Source organism: Thermothelomyces heterothallicus (assembly GCF_042370625.1).
Source record: "Thermothelomyces heterothallicus CBS 202.75 unplaced genomic scaffold P884_scaffold_4, whole genome shotgun sequence".
Lineage (NCBI taxonomy): Eukaryota > Fungi > Ascomycota > Sordariomycetes > Sordariales > Chaetomiaceae > Thermothelomyces > Thermothelomyces heterothallicus.
This window is the reverse complement of record NW_027192565.1, coordinates 284,417-310,079: the sequence shown is the minus strand read 5'-3', so window position 1 is coordinate 310,079 and position 25,663 is coordinate 284,417. Positions and strand designations below refer to the sequence as shown.

The 25,663-nt window shown below is 55.8% G+C and overlaps 7 protein-coding genes and 1 non-coding gene across 8 annotated transcripts in view; 5 read left to right on the top strand and 3 right to left on the bottom strand.

The window, feature by feature from the left end:
* Window positions 1-3,059, bottom strand: part of P884DRAFT_290053 (uncharacterized protein) — a 4,253-nt gene extending 1,194 nt beyond the window's left edge. The window contains exons 1-3 of the mRNA XM_069444037.1: window positions 2,030-3,059; window positions 1,468-1,902; window positions 218-1,399 (exon numbers count right to left, since the gene is read on the bottom strand). Of these exons, the coding sequence (XP_069299956.1) occupies window positions 218-1,399; window positions 1,468-1,902; window positions 2,030-2,572 (2,160 nt within the window). The 5' untranslated portion in view covers window positions 2,573-3,059. The remainder of the gene's footprint in view (window positions 1-217; window positions 1,400-1,467; window positions 1,903-2,029) is intronic.
* Window positions 3,060-4,676: 1,617 nt separating this feature from the next.
* On the bottom strand, window positions 4,677-7,191 carry P884DRAFT_275387 (uncharacterized protein; the record flags this gene model as incomplete). Its single annotated transcript, XM_069442836.1, has 3 exons — window positions 4,677-6,710; window positions 6,759-6,954; window positions 7,016-7,191. 3 exons carry the CDS (start codon window positions 7,189-7,191, stop codon window positions 4,677-4,679), a joined length of 2,406 nt encoding a protein of 801 aa, XP_069299955.1.
* Window positions 7,192-10,162: 2,971 nt separating this feature from the next.
* On the bottom strand, window positions 10,163-11,391 carry P884DRAFT_194171 (carbohydrate esterase family 1 protein; the record flags this gene model as incomplete). Its single annotated transcript, XM_069437809.1, has 3 exons — window positions 10,163-10,533; window positions 10,803-11,148; window positions 11,233-11,391. 3 exons carry the CDS (start codon window positions 11,389-11,391, stop codon window positions 10,163-10,165), a joined length of 876 nt encoding a protein of 291 aa, XP_069299954.1.
* A 2,990-nt stretch (window positions 11,392-14,381) lies between these two features.
* P884DRAFT_267450 (SDA1-domain-containing protein) lies at window positions 14,382-16,756 on the top strand (the record flags this gene model as incomplete). Its single annotated transcript, XM_069442113.1, has 3 exons — window positions 14,382-14,464; window positions 14,529-15,284; window positions 15,340-16,756. 3 exons carry the CDS (start codon window positions 14,382-14,384, stop codon window positions 16,754-16,756), a joined length of 2,256 nt encoding a protein of 751 aa, XP_069299953.1.
* A 459-nt stretch (window positions 16,757-17,215) lies between these two features.
* Window positions 17,216-17,309, top strand: P884DRAFT_t37. Its single transcript has one exon. It is a non-coding gene; the product is annotated as a tRNA-Ile (tRNA).
* Window positions 17,310-18,766: 1,457 nt separating this feature from the next.
* P884DRAFT_255980 (uncharacterized protein) lies at window positions 18,767-19,043 on the top strand. Its single transcript, XM_069441030.1, has one exon. It carries the CDS (start codon window positions 18,778-18,780, stop codon window positions 18,958-18,960), a length of 183 nt encoding a protein of 60 aa, XP_069299952.1. The 5' UTR covers window positions 18,767-18,777; the 3' UTR covers window positions 18,961-19,043.
* Window positions 19,044-20,195: 1,152 nt separating this feature from the next.
* Window positions 20,196-21,972, top strand: P884DRAFT_93211 (uncharacterized protein). The gene is made up of 3 exons (XM_069446183.1): window positions 20,196-20,298; window positions 20,384-21,317; window positions 21,394-21,972. Exons 2-3 carry the CDS (start codon window positions 20,588-20,590, stop codon window positions 21,768-21,770), a joined length of 1,107 nt encoding a protein of 368 aa, XP_069299951.1. The 5' UTR covers window positions 20,196-20,298; window positions 20,384-20,587; the 3' UTR covers window positions 21,771-21,972.
* A 787-nt stretch (window positions 21,973-22,759) lies between these two features.
* P884DRAFT_318424 (uncharacterized protein) lies at window positions 22,760-25,170 on the top strand (the record flags this gene model as incomplete). The annotated part of the gene is made up of 8 exons (XM_069445340.1): window positions 22,760-23,346; window positions 23,430-23,469; window positions 23,513-23,536; window positions 23,679-23,787; window positions 23,969-24,153; window positions 24,233-24,391; window positions 24,489-24,511; window positions 24,930-25,170. The coding sequence occupies exons 1-8, from the start codon at window positions 23,111-23,113 to the stop codon at window positions 25,168-25,170; spliced, it is 1,017 nt and encodes a 338-aa protein (XP_069299950.1). The 5' UTR covers window positions 22,760-23,110.
* Window positions 25,171-25,663: the final 493 nt, after the last annotated feature.

The following is a 25,663-nucleotide window of genomic DNA, read 5'->3' as shown; positions in this document are numbered from 1 at the left end:
GTTGTTGTTGTTGTTGTTGTTGTTGTTGTTGTTGTTGTTGTTGTTGTTGTTGTTGTTGTTGTTGTTGTTGTTGTTGTTGTTGTTGTTGTTGTTGTCGTCGTCGTTGTTCTTGTTGCGGCCGTGGTCGTCTGGGCCCCGGCCCGGGGTCCAAGTTCTGCGCCAGGGCGAGGAAGCGCTGGCGGTGGAACCGGCGCCAGTCGTTGTCCGTCCTCGCCACGCCCCCCGTGGTCGACCCGGCCCAGTACAGGTGGTCCGACTTGCGCGACCAGGGCACGTCGTCCGACGGCTCGTACCGGAACTCGGGCTCCACCACGTACGCCGGCGACGGGAACGGAATGTCCGACATGGTCGACGGCTTCCCCGTCGAGAGCACCGGCACCAGGCCCTCGATCAGCCGGAACGACGCCGGCGCCCGGAACAGCCCGTGCGTCTCCGCATACTCCGGGTGGGCGCAGAGGTCGAGGGCGGCACTGAGGTTGGTCACGAGCGGGAGCCCGTACGTCTCGACCGGGGGAGGCGGAGGCGGAGGCGGAGGTGACCGCCGCCCTCGCCCCCGGTCGACCCGTGAGGCGCCGCAGTACTTGGTGATGGCGTCCCAGGTCGGGCGCTCGGCAAAGTCGGTGACGCTGAGGGTCTCCTTCTTGTCCGGGCTCGGAGGTCCCGATCCCGGCGGGATGAGGACTCTCGGTTCGTCGAGGTGGTTGACCAAAAACTTCGCGTCTGGCAGGACGCCGGGAAGATCGCCCAACAAGCTGTTGAACAGGTCTCCGATGTGCCTGTCGAACTTTCGCACCGGATGGCTGCAGCTGGTCTCTGCGGTGGCGCCCGAAAAGGAGCAGAGCCACAGGTCGATGCCGGCCGTGTCGTACGCTTCGTCCATGATCTGCGCCACCTCCTTGCCGCCGAGCCTCCAAAACGGCGAGACGGACTCGGAAATCATATCGAACTCGTCGACGATGGGCGATCCATTCTCCACCGCAAACTCGAACCACTCTTTGAATCCGGGCGGCGGCTCGACCCCGTACCGGCGTCGATATTCCTCCACCGCGGCCGAGTACGTCCTCGACTGCCGTTCCAGCAGCCGCTCAAAGTCGGCCTTCGCACTTCGCATAAGAACCTCGACCGGGTGCTCGAGCGAATGCAACGCTGCCGATTGCGCCCTCCCGATCGCCGCCGTATTGGCCAGGTACGGCCCGACAGAGACGAGGCATAGAGCCCACAGGAGCAGCCTGCCTCTGGCCTGCTTCGGAATTGCGGAGACCAGCTGAGCAAGGACGAGAAGAGAGGCAATGACGGGCAAGGCGGCATGGAGGTCGGAGAGCTGAAACGAGGGGTCTTGGCTGGCCACCAAGCCAAACGTCCCCAGCGTCGTGGCAGTACACCAGGAGGTGTGGCGGGCCTGCAGAGAAGTGAATAATTATAGGACCCCCACGATGAGAGGGAAGGAACAAAAGAAAACAAACCTACCGTCTGGATCGAAAAGTGCCAAAAGCCGGCTTTGAGCAAACCCGACAGAGGCACGGTCCAGCCCAGCTCAATGCTCTGTATCCCAAACGCACAAGCTTGAACACCTAGTACACCCCCTAGGAGGATAAGAATTCTGTGAGAGAGGGACTGGATGGCCTCTTCAATGTCGGGTATAAGCGGGAGAAGGCGAGGACCACCGGCGGACCGGGGCATCAAGGCGGCGTAAACAAGGAGCAGCGCGGCCGCCGGAAGGAGTGGCAGCGCCAGTTCCAGGAGACTCCAATCGACCAGGGCGAGCATCGCAACTGCGGCAACCAGGGTCGTGCCCCAGACCGTGTCGGCGAGGGCGGCGAGCCCAGACTGGGGTCTAGGTCTCTGGGCCATCCGGGGCCGGAGCTTCCTGTCCGCTACCAGGAGAAGCGGTGTCAACGCCGGCTGGGGGCATGATGTCCGAATCAGGATCCCATTCCGACCGCGAAGCACAAGAGCGATGCTGCTACTACCTAATCATGGCAGAAGCAAAGCAAAGCAAAGCAAAGCAGCTGAGAGAGGGATGACTTACAAAGAGGCTGATCTCCCCGATCTCGGCCGCGTAGCAGCAGGCCACCACGATCCCCGCCGCCACAGCCCATACCGACCTCTCCGACGCGCCCTTGCTGCCGCCAACATGACCGGCACCGCCGCTGGACGCACCATCATCCGGCCCCAGCAGGGCCATCCCTCCTTCCAGGAGCTCGTCATCACCCTCATCCGCCCGCGCCCTCGTCGCTCCCGACCTCCTCCTCCTCCTCCTCCTTCTCATCCCAACCATTCCGGCCACCGCAGCCAGGAGCGCCCAGCAGACCGCCTCCGACACGACCTCGCCCGCCTGGCTAACGCCGCCGGCGGCCGTGGACAGCGACGACAACCGGTGTGCCCCAGCGGCGCTCAGCGCTGCCAGCCCGGCGGCGATGGCGGCGGTCGTGGCAGTGGCATTGGTGGTGGTGGTGGTAGTGGTGGTAGTGGATACGGGGCGGCCTGTGTCCTCAACCTCGCCGCTGCGGATGGGAGTCCAGCGTTGGGGCTCGAACCACCGTCGTCGCCGCCAGGATGGTGCTGCCACCATTTTTTCTTTTCCTTCTCTCTCCCCCACTCTCTCTCCCTCAAACTCTCTTTTCCCGTCCCACACGCACACACACGCACTCTCTCTCTCTCTCACTATCTCTCTCTCTCTCTCTCTCTCTACGGCTATCTCCCCTGCCTCGGCACGACCGTTTCTGCCCGCTCAGACCGTGGCGGGTGAGTGGGGATAGAGACCGGCAGCGGCGTTCTCACATTGAGAGAGGCTAGACAGAACGAAAAAGATAGATCGAGAGAAAATGAAGAAGAAAAAAAGGACCGAGAAATGAAAGAGAGTTATGAATTTGAAATCGCGGGTCTTTTGTGTCTGTCGGTCTGCCTGCCTTCCTAACTTCTCTGTCTGAGAACAAGGGGAAGGGCGAAAGGGGGGTTGTGTAATTCGTAGTGTAGGGCGAACATTTGGTAAGGAGAGACGCGGTTGGTTTTGAGTTTGGATCTGGTGGATACTTAACGAGAGCGTGGCCAGGGGGTTGAGCCTACCCTAGCCTGAGGTTCTCGGAATGTTCATTCACGACAGGGGTGGCATCAGAGGACCAACGGGGCGCTGAGACCCTACATAGCAATCCGTATATTGGCTGGAGACGTCGTCTTGGCTAGAGTGGCTCCGCTAGTCAGGGGCTCGGCAACAGGGGTTGGCGGATCACGGACTGTGAATCTGGGCGCTTTCGGCGTTAGCGGAGAGGAAACCGTTCTCATTGATCCAAGTGGTCGTTCTTTGTCTGGTAGATATAGCCGCGGCAAACGGAGCCAATCCGATCAAGAAGAGAAGAAAAAAGAAAAGCAGGAAAGCGAGCAGAAATAAAACCTCCGACAGAGGTATTTCAAGGGATCAATTTGCAATACACCCCAAATTCAGATCGTTATTAATTATATAATATTCAACCCGGGCCAGACGATGATGAAAGAAATAATATAATATTCAAGCAGACAGAGACTGGATTGATTTCCAGTGGACTGTACGTATTCCTAGCGTACATAATTATCCAGATCTTTGTTGACCAAGGGATATTGTTTACCCAACCTGGATCAATTAATTAATCCATCGACTCTAGCCGTGACACAAGTAGCTAATTATTAATTACTACCTTCCTTAAATAGAGCAACTGGCATCCTGCGCTCTGATAAGCCCCAGGTGGCAGCGCGTCAACTGTGACCAGACTGTGGCTGAGTAAGGGACAATTACGTGTGCAATATCACGTATTACACGGCCATCGAGCGGTCTAGCAGGACAAGAATTGGCAGGCCAAGCATATTAATAATACTCCTTGATGCATCATGTTGTTGCTGTTGATTAATTAAAACAGAACGTTCGAACCACCGTCAGACTACACGACCACTAAACCCCTGGATCCGCTAACGCAACTACCTCAGTCATGGCATCATCACGACAACTTTGGTTTGTGTTACGCCCCTCTGTAAATCAGCTCCGAGCGGCCGGATTTCGACTTTGAACCTCTCTTCTCCCTTGAGCGACCCAGTTACAAGTTGGCTCAAGGAACTGGTGAGGGGTTATTAATTAAGTCCTAAACTAATTATGACACGACCTTACGGGTGCTAATAAAGGAATTTTTTTTTTTCAGACTCAGGAAGAGCCATCGAAGCTCAAGTTTCGAATGGACACGAATGACGACGACCCAGATTTTGTCGTAGTCGTGGTCGACTTCAACGATTCCGGCGGGGTCGTCTTTATAGATGGAATACCCGTCATCACCAGCAGAGGAAGAAACGAACCACGGGATGGCAAGTACTTGTATGTGATTTCCGATGTGTACGTTTGGCGGGATGTTAGACCAGACACTTGGTATATTATTCGCCGAGATTGATCTATCTAATTATGCCACTACATCTTGGGTGTGTAATTAATTACTCATACTTTCTGACTTGTTCTCACTTCCGTATTCGTTTGGCCGGGCGACCCCGTCCTGAAGTCCCGAACCGGGGTTCACGAAGTTGAAGTCCTCTCTGCCCCGGTTGCTTGTAATAGGTGTCACGGGGATGATTAATAAATATACGGCGCGTGTACTATACCAATGATATCTCCATCCAGATTACAATATGTAATTATGCACATCTTGACTAGGTACTACTAATTAAACCCCTCTCATCCTCCACTCCCTCACAACAGCCGGCTCCCCCACGTGCACATACCCGACCCCCCACCCCCTCCGGCCGGTGAGCAGGACGCGGCAGGCCTCGAGGCGGGCGTACAGGCCGACCTGGGCGCGGGCGCGGGCGCCGCAGACCTCGGCGTCGAGGAGCTCGAGCAGGCCCCTCCCGTCGGCGTCGCGCGCGTGCGCGTTGGCGCCGCCCTCGAGCAGGGTCGCGAGGGCGACCTTGCGGCCGAGGCGGGCCGCCAGGAGCAGGGGGGTCTCGCCGCGCCGGTTGCGCGCCTCGAGCCGCGCCCCCGCGCGCACCAGCGCCTCCAGGATCGCCTGCAGCGTCCGCGCCTTGTCGTCCTGGTCGTCCGACACGTGCTCGATGAAGGCCATCAGCGGCGTGTACCCGCGCCGGTCGTAGTGCGACACCGACACCGAGACGGAGGGGTGCAGCAGCGAGTGCAGGTGGCGGAGGCGAGTCGGGAGAGTCCCCTCGACCGGACCGCCGCCGATCGGAGAAGAGGAAAGCTGCCCACCTGCAGAGGCTGGCGGGGAAGAGGATGCTGTTTTCGTCATTTTTGTCGCTATTGCTGTCGTCGTATTGGCGGCGGCGGCGGCGGCGGCGGTGGTGGTGGTGGAAGTGGTGGTTCCCGCTGTTGCCGCCGTAACGGTTGTTGTTTTTACTGCTGCTGCTGAGCCGGATGGGTCTCTGGACTCGTGTTTGCGCTTGAGGTTTGGCCGACTGCCCGACGAAGAAGAGGATGACGAGCGGACGTGGCGGTCCATAGCTTGCTGGTCGAGAATTGCTTCGGCGAGGCAGTGCAGACCATTTCGGCCATCGGCATCTTCGATGCTGGGGTTGGTGTAGGAAGACTGGATGACTTGTACGAGGCGCGCATGGTAAGCGAGGAGCGATCCCTCCGAGGTGGCGGACTTGGGCCGGCTGGATGGGCTTGCACGAGCAATATCTTCGACCTGCGGGGAGGGACTGCCCATCCGACGGGGCGGGATGTATGGGCTTGGACTGGCCGCGGCGGGGTCTGGGACTGGGCTGAAGCCGAATGCATCACGGCGAGTGACAAGCGTCGGGTCAAAGGCAGACACGAGGCCGGCGAGGAGTGTCTGGTCCCTGAGGAGGGAGTGCGCCCGGTGGAAGAAGGTCCTCCCGTAGACGTCGGTCTCGTGAACCAAGCCTGGGCAGTGTTCCACGACATGCGCCAGGAGCCGCCTCAGAGGGGCGGAAGGGTTCGAGAGGTCGGAAAACCACTCAAGGTTCAGAACATGAAGAAAGGTCTGAACGGCGGTGTTGACTGCTGCCAACTCTCCGCTGCTTCTGGCGCTCAGCACCATCTCAAGCAGCCTGTCTCGGTAACCGTCCAGCGCGGCGAATAGGTGCAACGGCGTGTTTCCAAAGCTGTCTCTTAGACTAAGGCCCGCCGGCGACGGCTGACTCAGGACATGTCGTGCCCTGTCGCTGAGCTCTCCGGTGGGGAGCAGCCACGAGTTCGGATCAGCAGCGGTATGTTTAGCGATGGAACACCAACAGTTCCCTCCTCCGTGCGGCTGCCCTGGAAAGTCAGCACAGCTCCGAGTGTGGGCGGTGAGAAAGTCGCCCGGAAGCGCGAACCCGGGGTCCGGAAATGGTTCGTACGGCTCGGTCGCGACATTATCGTCCGGGAGTTCGGCTGGTCCAGACCCCTCGCTCAGCGCTGCCGAGGGGCGGCGCCCTGAAGACCGATCATCAGAGCACACCGAGATGGTGAATTCCCTGACAAGCGACGACAGTTGCATGGCAAATTGGGTAGAACAGTTGGATACACGTCGTTTGATGTCCTGAATTCCAGCCATGTAGCTTTCTACTCCCGACTCTTCGGTTGGATCCGGGCGCGGAGTTGGAAACGTCAAGCATGCCGTGTTGAAGGTAACGGGAGGGGTAGTGAGATGAAATGATGCGGTATCTTCTGTCTCGACACTTTGCCCAGACTGTAGGGTCTGCTCTGACTCTGACCTTCGAAAGCTGCTCTCTCGCTACGAGAACAAAGGAAGGCACAGTTAGCGTACAAAGTAGACTCATACAACCGAATTGAGGTTTACCTGTCCAAAGCCGAGCGCCGTGGTGGTGCGCCTGCTCCTTGCCGATTTCCTTCTCTGGCGCCTCGGGGACATGGCGAGGCTGCTTATCCGTTTGCTCATTTCAGCGCGTGATTCGGGGCGGAGGTAACGGGGGTCATTGTCGAGGATCTTGTGGATGGTTTTCTGTGCCGAATTTTTCCTGGTCAAAAATGTCAGCCGTTTGGTCCTCTCTGTCGGAGGAGCAAACACCATCTGCTCACCTCGGGCTGAAGCCGTCGTCCTCAAGCACCTTGATAATTTTCTCAATGGACAGGGTGGAGTATAGGTAGAGTCGAGCCAACTTCCGTGATCGGGACACCGTCCACTGTGGCGGGCGTCCTATCCTGGAGGAGCCCGAGACCGGTCCGGCGATGGTCGAAGCCGGCGGTGAAGCCATGTTGATCGAGCCTGGGGCTGAGCTTGCAGTAAAGTGTGAGTGGTGAGGTTGGAGCGAGATCAGCCCTTCATGATGGCCATCCACTCCGCCATGGCCTCCATATAATGAATCGAGATAGGCCCCAACATGTTGTCCTGGCCGGAGCCGAGTTACCACGTTGACAGGCATGGTCTTCCAGCAGGCAGGGTCAAAAAAAGTCCGCCTCCCGTGTTCGGCAACGTGCGATTTCGGCGAGCCCCCTCCATGGAGTGTGCAGAAGACCTGAGAATATGTATCGAGGGTTATGACGGCCAACCCTTGTCCAACAACGACCAGTGCGGGGAAGCCCCCCACCCATCCCCGACGACCTTGCCCCAGAAGCTCGTGCATGAGGGAGCTTGTCCTGACGATGAAGCTCGTGTGGGTGTTGCCTTGGGGTCAGCCTGTAGGTGTGTTGGTGGGAGGACGATGTGTCCGAGGTGGGGCGATGGTGAGGTACCCGTGTTTGTGCTAGCGAGGCGCGCGTTACCCAAGTACCCCCATAAGTATAAAAAGTGGTGCGCAGGGAAGGCTTCGCTGCAGCTTCGGTGCAGCTTCTGTGCAGCTTCTGTGCAGCTTCCGTGCAGCTGCCAATGGAGGGTTGATGTTACAGTGCGCTGCCCCTGCATGGAACAGGCGGCGTTGAAAGGCGCTGCGCCGTACCACTGCTGTCCCCCACTGTCCGGAACAGGCTGCAGTTCGTGTGAAACATTGAGTTGGCTTGCGTTGTGGAGCCAAGTGTAGGCGCCGTGCCGCCTCTATGCGCCATGTGGCCAGCGCCATGGCAGCCCGTCGCAAGCGCCGTCCAAGGATTCAAGGTTGAATTTCCGCATTTGGCGAAGCCCTGGGCGGTGACAGCGTGCGAGCCGGACGGTCAGCTGAGCTGTCAAAAGCGTTCAGCTCTCTCTCACTTGGGCGAGGGCAGGCCAAAGGCAGACCGTCCAGATCGCCTCAAACACGACTTCAAACCCGCCGTTCCAGTCGTCGCGGATGAGGTCGACCGCTGCGGAGACGGCTCTTGGCGCGCAGGAATGGGCTATGAGACCCGTGGGTTCGTTCCTTCTAGAAGGCTTCCATGCACACGCCGCGGTCTTGCAGCTTCGGAGGGGGAAAATATGGCGCAGATCGACGGATGCCGGGTCTGTTTGCCTGTCCGCTGTGCTTGGGTTGAGTTCGCTTTCTTCGGAATCTTGGTTAGTTCCGTTGGCGAACCACGCAGCGGAGTGACCGAGTGTTATTCCGCCCTTTCTCCACCCAGAGACCAATGGGTCAGCCGAGAGCGGGCGACCTGGAGGTTCCGTCGAGCTCCGCACGCGGTCTGCCATTTCCAGCCGTGCAGGTGAATGCAAAACGATGGCTAGTTGCCTTGTCAAGAAGGCACTATGAACTTCCTCTTGCAAATGAAAAGGGTTGCTAAACAAGGCGTTGCATCTGCATGCAGGTATGTACATACACCAAGTATTGGATTAATTATTGTCGCAACGTCATGGGGCCGACAGGCAGAGCGGGATGAAAACTAGCCGGCCAGTGATAGTGCAAGATCGGTTTCTTTTTGGTATGAATTGGCAGGAACTTTGGATATCAGACTCGAGGTGTTAGCTTCTTCTGATGGCGTACGTTTGGTTGCTTGCTCGAGTTGCGAAGCCGATCGACAGACTCAAACCTTGCAACAAACGAACTCGGTAACATAACAGAGGCCAAGGTTCGGATGATGCGTTCTCGTGTGAGGGCTGCGAATGCAAGTGAGGCTGAAGAGCTTGGACCAATCCGAACTCGATGGCTTCGTCAGTAAGATATGTTGGCTGCCTAGGAAGTGACATTAGGTAGGTACTTGATAAGTTCAGGTAGTAATTATGTTATAGATTTCAAGTGCCCTCCTGCAGAATCGGCCATGACCGGAGGGGATGCCTGAACCTTGGCTGCTGTATCGTCACTTCCCTATCAAAATGACCGTCAATAAGACTCGGTGCCTTCCAGATCTGGGTGCCTCAGGTTAGTAGAGACGAAAGGCATCATTCCCTAGGTAATTACATGATGCTCGGAAACCGCCACAAAATCCGAGGCCCTAGAGTCTGAGGATCCTAACTATTAATTAATCATTGAACACATTTCTCGCACAATAACGGAACCACATCTGCGCGCCATCTCAGCCGCAGAGCCTGGTCCATACAGTTCTCGAAGAGAACATTACTGCTGCAGAAATAATTCAGGTAATCTTTCAGCCAATATTACGTCTCTCGTCGCGAAGCACAGTCCCCTACTTAATTAATTAAGGTCATTACCGTCCCATCGCTCCAAACCACAGAAAGGCCGCTCGGTTGTACGCGGGCGAAGGCCACAGCCAGATATTGGTACAATAGCAGCGCTGAATCAATCGCTGTCCAATGTCGAAGCATTGAGGTGGCATTCGTCTTCGTCGATGTGTTCGGCCCCATCCGGGAGTTTCCTACGCTTGCATTACCGTCCGGACTTTAGGTGCAACCCGCGCCGCTCTGGATATTGGCACCGACGGTTGTGTGACACAACATGTCCAGGCAAGATTCGGGTGTAAAACCTTGCACCCGATTGGCACAGTCTGAGCTGAAACAAGTTGAGCCTCGAGTTCGGACGGCATAATTACTACTAACCGTACTTTTGAAACATAGCTCTAGTCGGCGACTTTTGGTACCGTCAATCCCAGGTAGGGAGGGAAGTTGACAGGAAGGTAAGAGCAGCGTAGCATTAATTAAGCTCCGGACAACTAACTAGGTACCTTTGGGAGATACCTAATCAGGTACTTAGGGAAGTCTAAAATACTCGAGAAAATTTAAACAACTTGGAACGTTTTGCTCACCCAACGAGCTCACCACAGCTGATTGCAAACCGATTCTGGGATTGTTTGTTGTGCTCCAGCCGTGTTTGCTTCGACAGGAGCGGGCAGCGCGGGGAGGTTCAGAATCAATGCAGATTCCTCTCAGATCAAGCCAAACCACCGAAGCAGCTGCTGTTCGTTCACTGTCGACTGATGGCCGATGCCCTGGCCAAAGAATCCCTGCAGCTGCGTCCCGTCGCCATAGATCTTCTGCGTCCACCCGGGGGACGGCATTCCGCTCACCTCCTGCGTCAAGTCGACGCCCAGGACGTTGGACCACTGCTTGAGCGCCTCCTCGGCGCACTGCGGCCTGACGAGAGTGTCTTCAAGCCCGTGGAAGATCTGCATCCGCGCCCGCCGCCCGGTATATCCCGGATAGGCGTTCCGGACAAAGCCGCCCCACTCCTGCGCTGTCTTCTGCAGGCCCTGGGCGCAGGTCTGGTTGGGACTGAACGGCGTAGCAGATTCGGCGCCTGTCGCATCAGAGTGTTTCCCTCCGTCAGCCGGCATCGCTTTCATTAAAAATCAGTCAAGGTTGACAGATGGGCCTGCTGCTCCCGTCGTAGCTCGGGATCCGGTTGGGATCCGGTTGGGATCCCCACATAACTTGGTCTCTCCCACTGCCTCGCCACCTGGATATGCAGGTAGGTGGTGTCTTTCTCAGAAGAAAAGAGGAAGGGGGGGGGGGGGGAGGGGTTAGATTGGCGCGGTGGGGGAGAGGATGGAGGGAGCGAGGACTTACCCGCAGCACAACCAAAGGCCACACCCGAGTACACGGCGCCGGCCTCGAACACGTCCGGGTACGAGCCGGCGAGCTGGTTGGTCATCATGCCGCCGGACGAGAAGCCCATGGCGTACACGCGCGAGCTGTCGCCCGAGTGCTTGTCTAGGGTGTAGTTGACCATGCTGACGATACCCAGCGCGTCGCCGCCCTGGCCGTGGGTCAGGGTGTCCGGGTTCTGGATGTCCCAGCAGTTGCTCATGTGCGGCGTGCTAGGGTAGATGAGGATGAAGCCGTTGTCGTCGGCATACGACGGCAGCTGGGTCCCGCTGAACCACTGCTGGGCGTTTCCGCCGCAGGGATGGAGCTGTTGGGGTGGGTTTTACGACTTCCCATCAGACCGCTGCTGTTACCATGGCGGAGAGGGAAGCGCAGCGTGGACGTATCTTACCGCAACGATCACTGGGGGGTTGGTGGCCAGCTGATCGGGCACGTAGATGTACATCTGAATGTTGGTCGGGTTGTCTCCAAAGTTGGTGACCTCCTGCAGCGAAGCGGCGAGGCATGTTGCCGCCGAGGCGGCGAACCCGAGGAACGAGCGAACCAGCATGGCGGCAGACAGGTCGGAGAGGTGTGGTCGGGAGTGAGACGGCTTGAGACTCGATAGATACAAAGCGTTGGGCCAAACACCAACGGCCACGGACGTAGTCAATATATGAAACACTCGCTTTGTCTACGCTATCTGACTTGTCTTCTTCTAGCCTACGGACCCAGAGCGACGCATCAAGCATGGGCCACCAAAGATTTGCGAGCGCGACTACTACCCCTTCGGGCGGCGGCACCGAAGAAAAGCTCCACTGAGGGCGGGTAAATTAGGCGACGCGACATCGCCGGTAGCTGAACCGCCCTATCGAACCCAAGGTTGAAGCCATATGTGTGGCACAGTGCGCCTCGGCAACTTTCTTCGGCAACTGGGTCAGGGGTTTCGAGTTCCTGTTGGAAATCCAATTGGGGCGTTTGCAAGGCTGCCGATCAATGCAACGACAAATGTTGACGCCGCCAAACCGGGCGCCCGGGATGGCAGCTGTTTCTGGAACGGGATGTTTGCATTCATGACCACGGCATGGAATACCACGTCATCCATCTCACAAGAGCAAGCGAAGTATGGCACCATGGCACCATGGCACCATGGCGAGTGTTTCGGCAGTTACGGATGCCACTGGGAGTTGACTGAATCTCAGCGTACGCAACCTCGTTCATCCATAGGTCCAGATAATATGTGGAAAGACCCCAACAACACAGCATGTCGAAGTTCGACCAATGCCAATTTTATTACAATCATTAAGGTAGCCAATTCCATGGGAGCAAGCACTGTAGCAAGGTACAGGACCAGACCCTCTCCTGCGTGGTTCTAGAAGCCAACGAAAAAAATATGTTTGCCGCGTAATTAAATAAGGGGCCGAGGTGTGATGGCTGTTTGTGTAATTATCTAGAAAGCCATCTACGGTCCTTCTCTCATTGTCAACGTGTGGAAGTTGCCGTAACGAAATCAGAGGCGCTGGCTGAGGGAATGGGAACTGCGAGAAAGGTCTGGATGTTGGTGCTCAACATACCCTATGGAACGACAAAGGTCCAAACCTACGAACGGGTTGCTTTGCTTTAACGTTATGTGGGATAGGTAGCAAAGGTCGAGCTCGTCCGCCGAACCTCTTTGGCACTAACTGATATCTAACAAGGGACTAGTAGTGCCCATGAGCAAGAGGAGTAACGGAGCGAACCCGGAGTTACCGGTTGATTGTCGACGACTACAGCTAAGCTGAACAGCGCGGTTTCGGAGGGCGCGGATCCTTGCAAGATGGCAAACCGACTTCCTGCCTTCGCGGGTGGTCGTCAACACTCGCTCCTTGCTGGGCCAGAAGCAAGCAGGTGGCAAATTTTCAGGCTAATCTCAGCAGAGGCCTTGAAGAAAGAGCCGTACGAACTTCCCCTTCATCGTGAGGATTATTATGCAATTCTTCCGATTGCCGGAGGCGCAGCTGCAATGCCTCCAGCCATCAGTCTCTTGTAGGAGTGAAAGGCGTTTAGCTATTTTGTTCGTCACATGAAAAGCTCGGGTCGGTAGAGGCAGTCATTCATGGGGGGCTTGCTCGGTAGGCCACTCTCAAGGATCATCTTCATCCTCGGACTTTGCATGAAGAGGAGAACGGCGGCAGTAGCGTTTAATTCAGGAATGTCGTTGGCCGAGCCCCCATCATCATCGTGAGAGAACAAATTCGTTTAGTTTACCACGGCATTTTAGTTGCAGCACGCAGTCAAATTGCATTGCACAGCAACTGCGCGACTCACTGCGTCTTTCGCAGTAGACATTTCTGCCGCAGGTCCAAGATGGGAAACCAACCAATTCTAGGTAAGCAGAGGCTAATTGGAAGTGCCGTGGAGATTGCAGAGCAATATTAATGAATCCCGTGGAACGCTCCATCCAAGAATATTAATTAATGTTGATGATCTAGCCCTGAGAACTGATAACATCATGCGCTGCTTCGTGAACTACGCCGCTGGCAAAGATTCTTGATCTCTCAAACAAGGAAGACGACTGGAAGCAGATTTCTGCCCCTCTCAAACCAGGAAAACCTCGTCGGATGGTGCCCTTTTTTCTCATGTGGCCAGCTGCCTGAGGTGCCGGCTCTCCAGTGTCAGCCAATGCTGGCGCGGTGCTGATTTACGTGCGGCCAAATATGCGGGCATAGCTTTGGTCGATTGCAGCTGATGTTTGCAGTAACGTGGAGCTTTTGGTTCGAGTAGGAGGTCCAAAGAAAACTCTGGGACTTGTCTCCCCAAGCATCATCTTACCGTTGAAAGCGCATCTTGCTAGCATCCCCCTGCATTCTGCACCTTGCCACTGCGCATACAAGTACAGGTTGCGTTTACTAACGCTACCTTTACCCAGTTGGGTAGGTACCCGACCTTACCTACTGTTTCTGTCCTTGCGCCATCATAGTACCCGGCAGCCGCAAACCATGATGTAGGCGGAAGAAGAGGGCGGAGAAGATGATAGGAGAGGAAGATGGCGTGGTGGAAGGAGTGAGGGGCCTCCTGGATACTTAGGCAAGGCACCTATCTAGCTGTCTTCGATTATGGCCAAAAAGCTCCGGTCATGCGTTCAATTGATTGCGTCTCGGCAACCTTCATCAGCCACCGGGGATCACAACAGTGAACATGAAGAAATGATACGAATAAAAAGCGTGAGTAGCCTTGATTGTCGTCCCAATCCTTCTGAAGATCATCTGGGCGGTTCCTCATACGGGCCATTTGAAGAAAGATCGAGTTGAGGGCTCCCATCTGCTCTTTTTTTCGTTCCCAATCTCCAAAGTTAATTTCGTCTTTTCTTCTATGGAAGGGGCCACACTATGTACGGATTGCTGTAGTCGGTAACTTGTATCCGTATCGCACAAGCGTGTCGGACATGGGTCCCCGCCCACAGGTTTCAAGCCCCACTAAAAAATAGCGATAACGATAACAGCCGCGCATGCAACGGAAGGGGAAAAAACTCGACCGACAACGGTTGCTGGTGAAAGGCAACAACCGCCAACAACCGACAAAATGGTGAAAAGGAAGGTCGCGGCGCTCGAAAAGGTCGAGGCCGACCTGGTCAATCTGCAGTACAAGATTCGGAGGGATCCCAGGTCAGTCTCAGCACTGCCGCCTGCGCATTTGCATCCGCGACGAGTGGCTAACGGGCGCCCCCAGGTCGTACGCTCAGGAATTCCACGATCAATGGCTCGCATACGATGCGCAACGGCAGATCTTCATGTCCTCGCCCACCACCGCCTCGAGCGAAGACGTCAAGAAGTTCCATGATCTCGTCGACCTGGTAGCCCACGTCGCCGACCTCTACCCCGACATTACGGCCCCGTTCCCCGACCACCTCAAGGAACTCCTCAACCAGCACCATGCGACGCTCGATAAGGAACTGCGCGAAAAGGTGGTGGGCAGCCTGGTGCTGCTGCGGAGGAAGGATGTGATCGATTCGACGAGTCTCCTGACTACTCTCTTCCCCATTCTCATCTCGACACCGAGCAAGTCGCTGAGGTCACTGCTCTACACCAAGATCATCAGCGACCTGAGGGAGTCGAACTCAAAGGCGACAAACCACCGGCTTAATCGGACCATCCAGACCGTGCTGCACAACCTCGTCACGTCGGACCGCACCTCGACCAAGGGCATGTGGGCTTGCCGGATCACCCGCGAGCTGTGGCGCCGCCAGGTCTGGACCGACGCGCGCCCGTGCGATGTCATGAAGGAGGCGTGCCTCAGCGACAACGAGAAGGTTGTCGTCGGCGGAGTGAGGTTCTTTTTGGGCGGAGACAAGGAGCGCGAAGAGCTCGAGGACGAGTCCAGCGACGAGGACATTGACATCAAGAAGGTCAAGCACCAAGGGACCATCAACAAGAAGACCAAGAAGCGCCAAAAGGCGTACGAGAAGGCCCTTGAGAAGATCAAGAAGTGCGCCGCCAAGCCTCCTCTGTTATACCGCCGACCCGTAGCTGACCCGCAGCAGGCAAGAGCGCAAGAAGCACGCGCCGCATCCGTTGAACTTCTCGGCTCTGCATCTCATTCACGACCCCCAAGGCTTCGCCGAGAAGTTGTTCCAAAAGCACCTTCAGAATACCAAGAACAAGTTCTCGCTTGAGAACAGGCTGCTAATCCTCCAGCTGGTGACCCGCCTGGTCGGGCTGCACAAGCTCATCATCATCTCGCTTTACTCGTGGTTCACGAAATACCTGACGCCGAAGCAACTCAACGTCACCTCCTTCCTCGCCTCGCTGGCCCAGGCAACGCACAACCTGATCCCGCCAGATGTCATCGAGCCCCTGGTGGTAAAGATTGCCAACGAGTTCGTCTCGGAAGCATCCGCGTCCGAAGTGGCCGCGGCGGGCATCAACGCCATCCGCGAGGTGGCCCTCCGTCAGCCGCTCTGCATGAACGAGACCCTGCTGCAGGATTTGGTCATGTACCAGAAGAGCAAGGACAAGGGTGTCGTGATGGCGGCAAAGGGTTTGCAATCTCTGTACCGCGAGGTCTATCCCGAGCTCCTGCAGAAGAAGTACCGCGGCAAGGAAGCCACCATGAGCCTGCGTGCGGGAGAAGTTAAGCAGTTGAAGTTCGGCGAGGAAGAAGAGGGAGGTATCGAGGGCATCGAGCTGCTGGAGAGATACAAGGAGGAGCAAAAGAGGAAAAAGCAGGAGGAGCGGGCTCTGAAGAACGGTGGGACCGACAACAAGGAGGACGGCGACGACGACTCGGACGGCGAGAGCTTCAAGTCGGAAGAGTGGGAGATCGCCTCGACCGACAGCGAGTCCTCGGGCGGCTGGATCGACGTCAGCAGCGAGTCGGAAGACGACGAGCCGGCCAAGAAGAAGCGGCGCAAAGACGACGACGAACAAGACACCGAAGAGGCCCCCGCCCTGGTCGACACCTCCACCGAAGCGGAGGCCGCGCAGGCCGAGATCAGCCGCATCTCCAAGCTCGCCACCACCACCATCCTGACCCCCGCCGACCTGGCCAAGCTGGAGGAGCTCCGGCGCGAGGCCAAGCTGGACAAGGCGCTCGGCCGGGCCTCGAAGCGCAAGAAGGAGCTCATCGAGAAGCACATCGAGGACGGGCTGACGGCCGACGACATCGAGCTCCCCGCGCAGCTGGGCAAGAAGACGACCAAGGAGGAGCGGGTGGCGCTGGCGCGCGAGGGCAAGCCGGCCCGCGAGGAGCACAAGTCGACGCAGGCGATCCGGCGGGCCAAGAAGGACGCCGAGGGCAAGAGCACGACCAACCGGGAGAAGGCGCGGAAGAAGAACTTCTTGATGACGCTCGGGAAGGCCCGGGCCAAGAACAAGCGGAGCCTGGTCGAGGCGAGCAGGACCATGAGGGCGCACATTGCGCGGAGCAAGCGCGGAGGAAGGAGGAGGAACGGGGGTTGATGGACGCATTGCGGCGTGCTCTTCTTCTACACATCATGCCTGTTGGACATGCTGGACTTGGGTGGACGGAGCGGAGATTTGGGATGGTGCGCATCACGATCATAGTGCAGGTCGTGTCCGTAACCACTAAACCTACGTTGGTTCACCGGATCCTTGTCTCATGCGGGTTGTAGTTGCGGAGTTGGAACATTCGAGTTGTGTGGTTGCCGGCGATCATTGCTAAGTTCTCAGCAGATTAAATTGGTGGTTATGGGGGGTATTCGACTACTTAAGAACATTTTGCATCCCGGGTAAGAGCGGGATACGGTGGTCTACGTGTTGGGATTTGACTTTGAGAGTCGGCCTAAGATTGATTTTAGGTACTTCTAAAGAAACTCGCAATGGAGGGTGGAAATGGGGGGAGGAAAACCAGAGTTCTTAGAGTCCTATCTCGCCGCTTGAGCCCCAACCACTGGAAATAGTCCTGTGGTCTAGCGGTTAAGATTTCGCTCTTATACCCCTCGCAAGGGTCATGGGTATGCGACGGTCGCGGGTTCAATCCCCGCCAGGACTATCCATTTTTGTAACTGATTCAAGCTCTTCTCCGCTTTCCTTCGGTATGCCAGTTCTCCGGTGCCTCTGGTTAGGAACCTGTCCGTGACTTCCATGCAAGAACCGGCTATGCACTGGCGCGCTTGTCGTCGCTGAAGAAATGCTCTACCCGTAATTCTTTTTTACGTTTAACCAAAATTGTTTCTTGCTGAAACGGTCCGGATGAAAGTCACGTGACGAAGATGACCTTCCTGGTTGGATGTACATGTACAATGCGTTTGCAAAAGTTGTGTAAACAAAAATCGTACAAGTAAAATGGCTAAGGGAGTCGACCTGGCCAGCGCAGTTGGGTCAGTCAGGTCTTGGTCAGGCCAAGTCAGGCGTTCTGCTTAAACCACCCGATGGCAGACTCGATACGGAGTACGGAATATGGACCAGTTGCATTCCGCTTCGTATTGTCAATAAGGCGGACCCTTCTCACCCGTTGTCTTCGCTGTGCTTCCATTCTGCCGACTGCTGATGCACCGAGCTTTTCCGAAAACAGCTCCGGCCCCGAGTTCCTTGCTGGGATGCACAGCCACAGGAGTCCGCTCGCCGATTTTCGGGGACGGTTGTGCCACATCCACGTAAGCATCACAGCGCCACATCCGTCTAATCCGTCCTTCGTTCCCAGGCCATGACTCCGGGGTCCTGCGGTGGATCAACGTGGCCCCATCCGACTTTCGAGCAAGGGACTGTGGACCGTTGACCGCAAACACGATGCGCGAGTTGTTCCAGAACTTCCCATATGTTGGCCCACCATGGGTGAACGAGGAGCCTCTCCTGAAGCACAGGACACGCGAAACATCAGATGCGCTCAACTGGAATAGCGCCGTTGTGGTGCATATGTACTGTACTCGTGAAACATAGCTACTGTAAGGCTCGACTCTCCGACAAAGGACTGTGTCGGGTATCGAACGAATTCCTTGAAGTCTATGCAGGCAACGCTCTGTTTTGTTGTTGATCGGCCGATTGATGGGTCATGGGTTATGCTGGCCTCACGCCGTTCTGTTTGTAATCCGTACAGTACATACCTAGGTATGTACGGATTACATACATTACTAGTATGCTTGGCCCAGATGCACAGCCTCAAGAGTATCGGAGAGGAGAAACGGGTCGAGTTATCAGCGAGGACACGTAGTGTACTCTGTAGTTAGTTACTCTGTACGGGTTATTTATTACCGCTTGGAGGCCGCCAACTCCAAGAACCTTGAATGGATGATTATCCGAATGTTAACCCAATCCTGAGCGGACCTAAAGTAATCTGTAGTGAGCGGATTGATCTGTGGAGCCGCGTCCAACATGAAACGGCCTCATAGATTTCGGCACTTCCTTATTTTTATTTATTTATTTATTTATTTTTTTTTTTTTTGGGGGGGGGGGGGGGTGGAGCGCTCTCTCTGTGCACTGACACCAGTGTCTGAAGATATGGAACCCACTGCCGGTCTGAAATGATGCAGCAAAAAGGAGGGCGGCGAGCGCTGTGGGAAAGTGCGAGGCGGAGCGGAAGACCCGGCAGTCGGGAACGGAAATTGCCGACTCGCCGAGGTCAGGGTCCCCATAGTTATGACAAGTACATAGTAAGTTGCGGTGGGTTTTCTTCTCTTAACCAGCCCTCCGAGGCGATTTGGTGAAGGGCTGTGTATTGTGTGGGCTAACTATGCATGTCTCCTGCGTACGGTTTGCTCTCTCCCGGGCAAAACTGTCGATTGCCTTGATTAGGGAGGCGATACTAGAATCCGTATAGGTACCCCCGTACTCCGTACTAGGTACGGTACCAACCTCCGAGTGGAGGTGCCGTTTCATCGCTGCCTCCGCATCCCACATCACGGCATGTGGAGCACAATTCCGGTGGGCAAGTTGTACCGATGAACTCGTGAATGCAATAGGAAAGAGTGCAGCAAGCTCTCCACTACTTCAGTCTCTTCAATGCCATTATTGCGAGTCACGTCTTGCAGACGTTTGACTATGCTGGCTGGTCTCTCTGCTTGTTGGTTTCATTCCTTTGTGTGTCGCATCCTAAAGTGCCGATCGAGGCAGTGCAAAGAGGAGCCAACAGCATCTTCAGCTTTCCATGGCTCTAGCACCGCCCGACCATAAAGTTCCAGCCTCCGTTTCGAATCGCTGTGCATCGCAACTTTGCCCAGTTGTGCAAACTGCACGGATTTCGACAGCTTTCCCTCGTCACCATGGTAGCTAAAGTGCATTGACTCCGCAGCAAGGCAGCAGCTTATCCAGAAGCTGTCAGCTGCATTTTCTCCCGAATCGGCCAGGTTATCCGTACTAGAGTTGTGCTATCCCTACCTACTTGCTCAGTACTGCTGTAGGAGTGTGCCCTGAAACTCGGTACTTAACAGCATCATTTGCTGAACGGAGTCGGTACCTGCAGTTATGCGCTCTTCACTGCCAGAAACAAGGTACCGCTTCGCCGGCTCGGTACCTGCAAGCAGGAGCGACGGACTGCGCTGCTGTGACCGCCGAACAGCCTATTTCCCCGAGGCGCTTCCTGATTCGCCCAGCGGTCAGCAAAATTTGTGGGGCTCCTCGTCCCGAATTGGCTGATCGGTTCTCCTCGCAATAGCTTACGCGTCCTCGTCCCAAAGCGACAGATATCCCTGCACAATCAGCGCTTGCTGCGACCACTGCCCAGTTCTGCGTCGGTCGATTCAAAACTGGGCTTGCTTGCCTCCCCTTCCTGCCCTTCCCTTCCTTTAACACCTCTTGCGTCTCAGCACGCCTTCAACAAGTGATCGCGAGAAACAACTCATTTGTTCACGACATCGCTGGAAGGGCATTTAACAGCAGGACGCAGCGAAGCTTTTTTTTTTTTTTAAACGACTGACCCAACCAACGGTTTCCCTGCCGTTTGACCACTCGATTAGTCATTCCAGGCAGGGCCGTCGGGACGCAATGGCTGGATCCCAACAATCGGGCGGCGGCTTTGACCCCCTCGAGTTCATGGATTTTTCACAATACGACAGCAACAGCAACAACAGCAACAACAGCAACAACAACAATAATAACAATAACAACCACAACAACAACGCCAACACCAACAACAACAACAACACAAACACCAACAACCTTGGGTACCAGCCATCATCGCTGTCGCCCTCATCCTCGATCACTCTCAAGTCAGAGAGTTCGGATGCACCGTCGCTGTTTCCTTCCAACCAAGGCTTCTCGGCGCCCAGCCATCAGTACGACCTCTACAAGCAGCAGACAGGCCTTGTCCCTGGTGCATTGACCACCACCCTGTCCATGAATGAGCCCCACGGTTACTTTCAGGAGTTCCTCGATCTTCAACAGAACGACATGCTCAGTGGCTTGGGGGGAGCGGACGATGTGTTCGACTTCAACACGCCCTTGACCGGCGGCCTTGATGCTTCGGGGTTGGATCTGGATATGGGCTTTCAGACACAGGCGTCGGATACCGGGATCTACCTGAACTCGACCATCAACCCCAGCGCCATTGGCGGGCAGGAGCCTGATGCTCTGACCTCACCCCTGCCCTCCACACCCGCACTGTCGACGCCGCCAGGCCGCGTGTGGCCAGGTATTCACCAACAGCAGGCAGCCTTGAGGGCACAACAGAGGCAACAACAACAACAACAACAACAACAACAACAACAACAACAACAACAGCAGCAGCAGCAGCAGCAGCAACAACAACAACAACAACAACAACAGAGGCAAAGAGCTCAACAACAGGTTAAGCAGGCGCCAAAGTCCAGGTCGCCGCAGACCAGCAGCTCTATTGCTGAGCAAAACGTTCAACAAATACTCAACTCGATGCGTTCCGAGCCCGTGCAATACACGCCCATCAAGACTCTACCGCATATGAACTTTACCAGGCGGCCAAAGACAGAGGCGGAGATGGATGAGGATGAGAAGTTCCTGGCCAGCGAGGAGGGCAAGAAGCTCAGCAGCCAAGAGCGTCGCCAGCTCCGAAACAAGGTCTCCGCCCGCGCCTTCCGCGGCAGGAGGAAGGGTAAGATCTCCTAATTTGTTTCCTAATTACCCCTCCATCAAGCGGCTGCGCACAGTATCACTAACTCGAGCGACAGAGTACATCAGCTGGTTGGAGACCCAGCTCACGGACAAGGTCAACGAGGCCGGCCTACTCCGGGCGCAGAACCAAGCGCTGATCGAGGAGAACGCGCGGCTGACGGGGCTGACCAAGATGCTCCTGTCGTCGGAGCACTTCCGGGACATGCTAGCCGACCTCAGCTCAAACCCCCAGAAGCTGGCCGACCTGCGCGCGGCCAACGAGCCTCAAGCCCAGCAGCAGGCGCGCCAGCAGGCCGAGCGCGAGGCCCAGATGCAGGCCCACCTGCAGGCCAACAAGGACGCCAACCCCCATCTTGCCGAGCAGCAACACCTCCAGTACCAGGAGCACTTTCGCCTACACATGATGGCCAACCGTCATACGAGCGTCGCTTGAGTAGCGATTTTTCAGCGTTTGCATGTGTCTTGAAGAAATTACTATTGGAGTGGTTATTTGTGGATTTCGGCGTTGGGCTTCTCGGGTGCTGGGATATGGCTCGTGTGCATAGCGGATACTCTCTGATTCTTTTTTTGTATAGCCTGTTTTTCTCCTATCTGTTTATTCGGCGGCCCTGCCCTCCCTCAGCTACATGCGGAATGCATCGAAGACATGACAGACGTTGCGAGCCACTTTACGGCTCCAGAAGAGAATACAATCCGCTCTGCTCTTCAGCTTGCGCGCATCTCGCCCAGTCGATGTTATGATGACTACTTTTAGGGCCGTGTCTGTGACGGCTTTTGCCCTGTTCTGCCCTTTTCCATTTTCGCCTTTCACCTTCAGCCGTTCTCGCTCCTACCCACTTAGAGTTCACGCGGCCCATCCTCACGAACTTTCCTGGATTCAAGCTGCCGTCGTGTCATGACCCGATCCGGACTTGTTAGGGCGATTTGGGGGACGGTCAAAAAGCGGAGAACACACAAAGTTTGTCGTTTGATACATGGTTTGCTTCCGTTCACAGTTGCTCTACTGCGATGGCCAGCGGCATGAACTACGAAATGAGCACAGCGGTCATCAAGTCGAGGTCTACTTAGCATGCTTTAGAAGCAGAATCGGAAGTGTTACGTGCAATGCCCTATTCTTGTTTCTTCTCGGGGCTTTGTTTCCCTCATGCTGCCAAGTTCAACAGCAGTTAGAGAGAATGGATACCTGATGAATTTTCACACTTGGGATAACAGTCTCCTCTAGTTTGCTCATTGTCTCGGAAAGAGAGAGAGGGAATAAAAAGCAAAACGCTGGATTCCTTGAACCGAGGCTCATCACTCACACACCAGCTCACGTCCGTTTCTCCTTCGATAACGACGACAATTCAAGACATTCCAGGCTGTAGTGTAAAGGATGGCAGCCGATTTCAGTAACCATCTCACAACGGCCAACTTGTCAACTCGACGCCTGGTATCAGCCAAAGTCTAGACCTGGATCCCGGACTAAGGAGTCACGATGGAAGACTGAGGTTGAGACTCTACGTGTTGCGAGGGACAGCTCGGGATGGGGGGTCGGCAACTGGGGGAATGAATATATATTGGTGCTTGAGCGCAGGCAAGTCATGCATGCATTCGTAGCGAGTGTGCAGCAATAAACGTCCAATCCGGCTAAAGTTGACTACCACGACCGCCGTCCAGATTTGGCCGTATCTCCGCTACTGCGTGGGCCTACGCGCAGTTGCTCACTTGCGAGCAAGCTACAGTGCTGGGTAAGATTTAAATCGCCCAAGTACAGCGCAGATTGGGGGGCCGTCTATGTTACGCTGCACTTGGGGTGAGATAGCGGTATCAAGAGTTCTCCGCTGGTGGTTTTCCTGCGGGTTCCAAAGCACTACCCGGTCGAATCAAAAGCAAGCTATGGCAAAACCCAGGTTGGAACCAAGACGTACAAAGCGGTCCCTGGCGTCTGGAGCTACATTGTGTGACTTGGCGCAACATAGCGAAGTCGGATCACCCAGAGGCCCTATCCAAGTTGGGTCTATCATTGCAACGTACGTCGTCAGCATGTTTGGAGAGACCAACAGACATGAGGGAAGTGGAAGTTACCAAATAGGGTAAAGTAATACGAACCTAGACATAACGAGGTGCTTTCCGCTCCTGGGAGAATCGAAGCGGTAAGTAGATAAGAGGGCAGTGAGAAGGGCAACGACAGGCTAGGCATGTAAGCTGTCTAAGGGCATGGTAAGCAGGATATCTGCCCGGATCCATCGTTGCTCGACACGACTGACTGACTGACTGACTGACTGACTGACTGATTCGTCTTTGGGTTGGGAGGACAGGCATACCCTGAGCAGGGATGAGAAGCTGGAGTAATTACATCCAGGCCGAGCTGGGTCTCATGGAGCTGCCCGCCAAGCTGGGCCTCCCGGCGGCCCGGACGAGGTTCGACGAGCTCCAAGCCATCTACCAGCTCCAGGCATACGCCACCCATTGTTCCTCTTACCTTTACTTTTTCGTCTGGTTTCCTACATCTGTTCGAAAATCCACTACTTGCTATCAGATCCCCCCGTGCTGCTGGTGGTGTTGGCAAGTCGCAGTTTCGGTAGTCTCGAGGGCGAGCGATCGAAAGGATATTTGCTGACCTTATCCGTCGGGGCGAAATCCGACTCATAGATGCTCAACGGTGTCTCGAGAGCGCCGGCGACCCTCTATTCTACCCACACCACACATGGCTGGACAAGGTGTTCTGGGGCTGGCAGGCCAGGGACAGCTCGACGGGCACGACGACCATCGGCGGGACCAACATCGCCTCGGACGCGCCGCCGGGCTTCCTCACGCGGCCCTCGAATATCCCGTTAGTCTGCCCTTGCCTGATATCCTCCTCATGCTTAGGGTCGACAATTCAATGGCGTTCGGCGACACTGATTGTATCTCTAGCGAGCCTACTGGTGCCGACGGCGACCCTGGCACAACACCACGCTGGGCCATGTGCTTAACATGTACGGCAATATGCCCAACGCGACGGTGGGTGACGTCTTGGACATTCAGGGCGACTTTCTCTGCTACGAGTACGTCGAGCCAGAGGATGAGGCGACGGTATGAACTTGCCACTCGAATCAATGATCTGAAGGAGCGGTCTTGTCTCAGGATCAATGTGGTACCTTGGAAAGAGGGAATGCTGCCCGAGCGTTAGAGTCCGGCGTGGTCCGAGCCGGAGTGAGCACGATGAGGAATCATCTGAAGTACGTACGACAGGTACTGTTGAAGATGGCAATTCAAAAAAAAAAAAAAGGTGAGACCACAGCGTTGGCGACTTTTGTATGGAACCGGTGGCCTCTTTCCAGTCCTACCGCCAGCATCCGGCTCGCATCTTCTTCTGGAATCGACCGCACTGAGTCAGCCAAAGTTGCTTGGATGGCGACTGAGCTCGTGATTGATATCGTCCTGTTGCCGGAGCAGGTATGGACCCGCGGGTCAAAGTTGATTGAACTCTGGTGGTGCGACGAGCGACTGCGGGAGGGTTGTCAAACGATTTTGACCTCTCGATTTATCATTGACTCTGGTTCTGGAAGAGAAGGCATCATCGACGATCTTTTTTTTTTTTTTTGTTGTTGTTGTTGTTATTATTGATTAGACTCGGGCGAGATCAGAAGAAGGATGACGACTCAGAACCCAGAGGAGCCAAGGAGCCGAACAGTCTGTGTGAGGGTGCATTCCAACGCTTTCTGACCGACTTTCTCAAAAGCGCCGAGTCCGCAAAGTGGCCCTGCTCCATCAATGCCCCGGGCAAGTCAGGCATGCGGAAGGAAAGAATGGAGCTAGGCCGGGGCACCTGCCGCTTCCGCCGTGAGACCGTGGAGAAAATGGGTTATTGAGAGGGTGGGTTTCTTTCTGTCTCCCGCTCAAGTCCCGAAACAAAAACAGTGGCTTTCACACGCATCGATCGGCCTCCAGGGCATCAGACCAGAGAAAAGGGTGATCTGCCCGGTTTGCTGTCCAGTGGCTTCATGGTGGCTCGTTTTGGGGAAAAAAAAATGGAAAAAGAAATACGAAGACAAATCGGCGACGAGGCGATTTTCCATACCTCTATTCGTACATGCGCATATGCACATATGACGGAGTACACTACCGGAGAGATTGCCGTGCCGCTGCCGCTGCATCAAAGGGAAGCCAAGGTCAGACCAGTCCCGGGTTGCATTGGCAGCGGCACGCGCCGCGTCTGCGCCAAGAGGGGAGCAGCGGGGTCCGTCGCCCTAGCAACGCTTTGTTTACTCGGACCACCATTGGCCTATCGATCCTCGTCCCAGCCCGGCCGCGGCCTGTCACCGCCTATCCGCAAGCCCCGTCACCGCCCCTAGACCAGTCGGG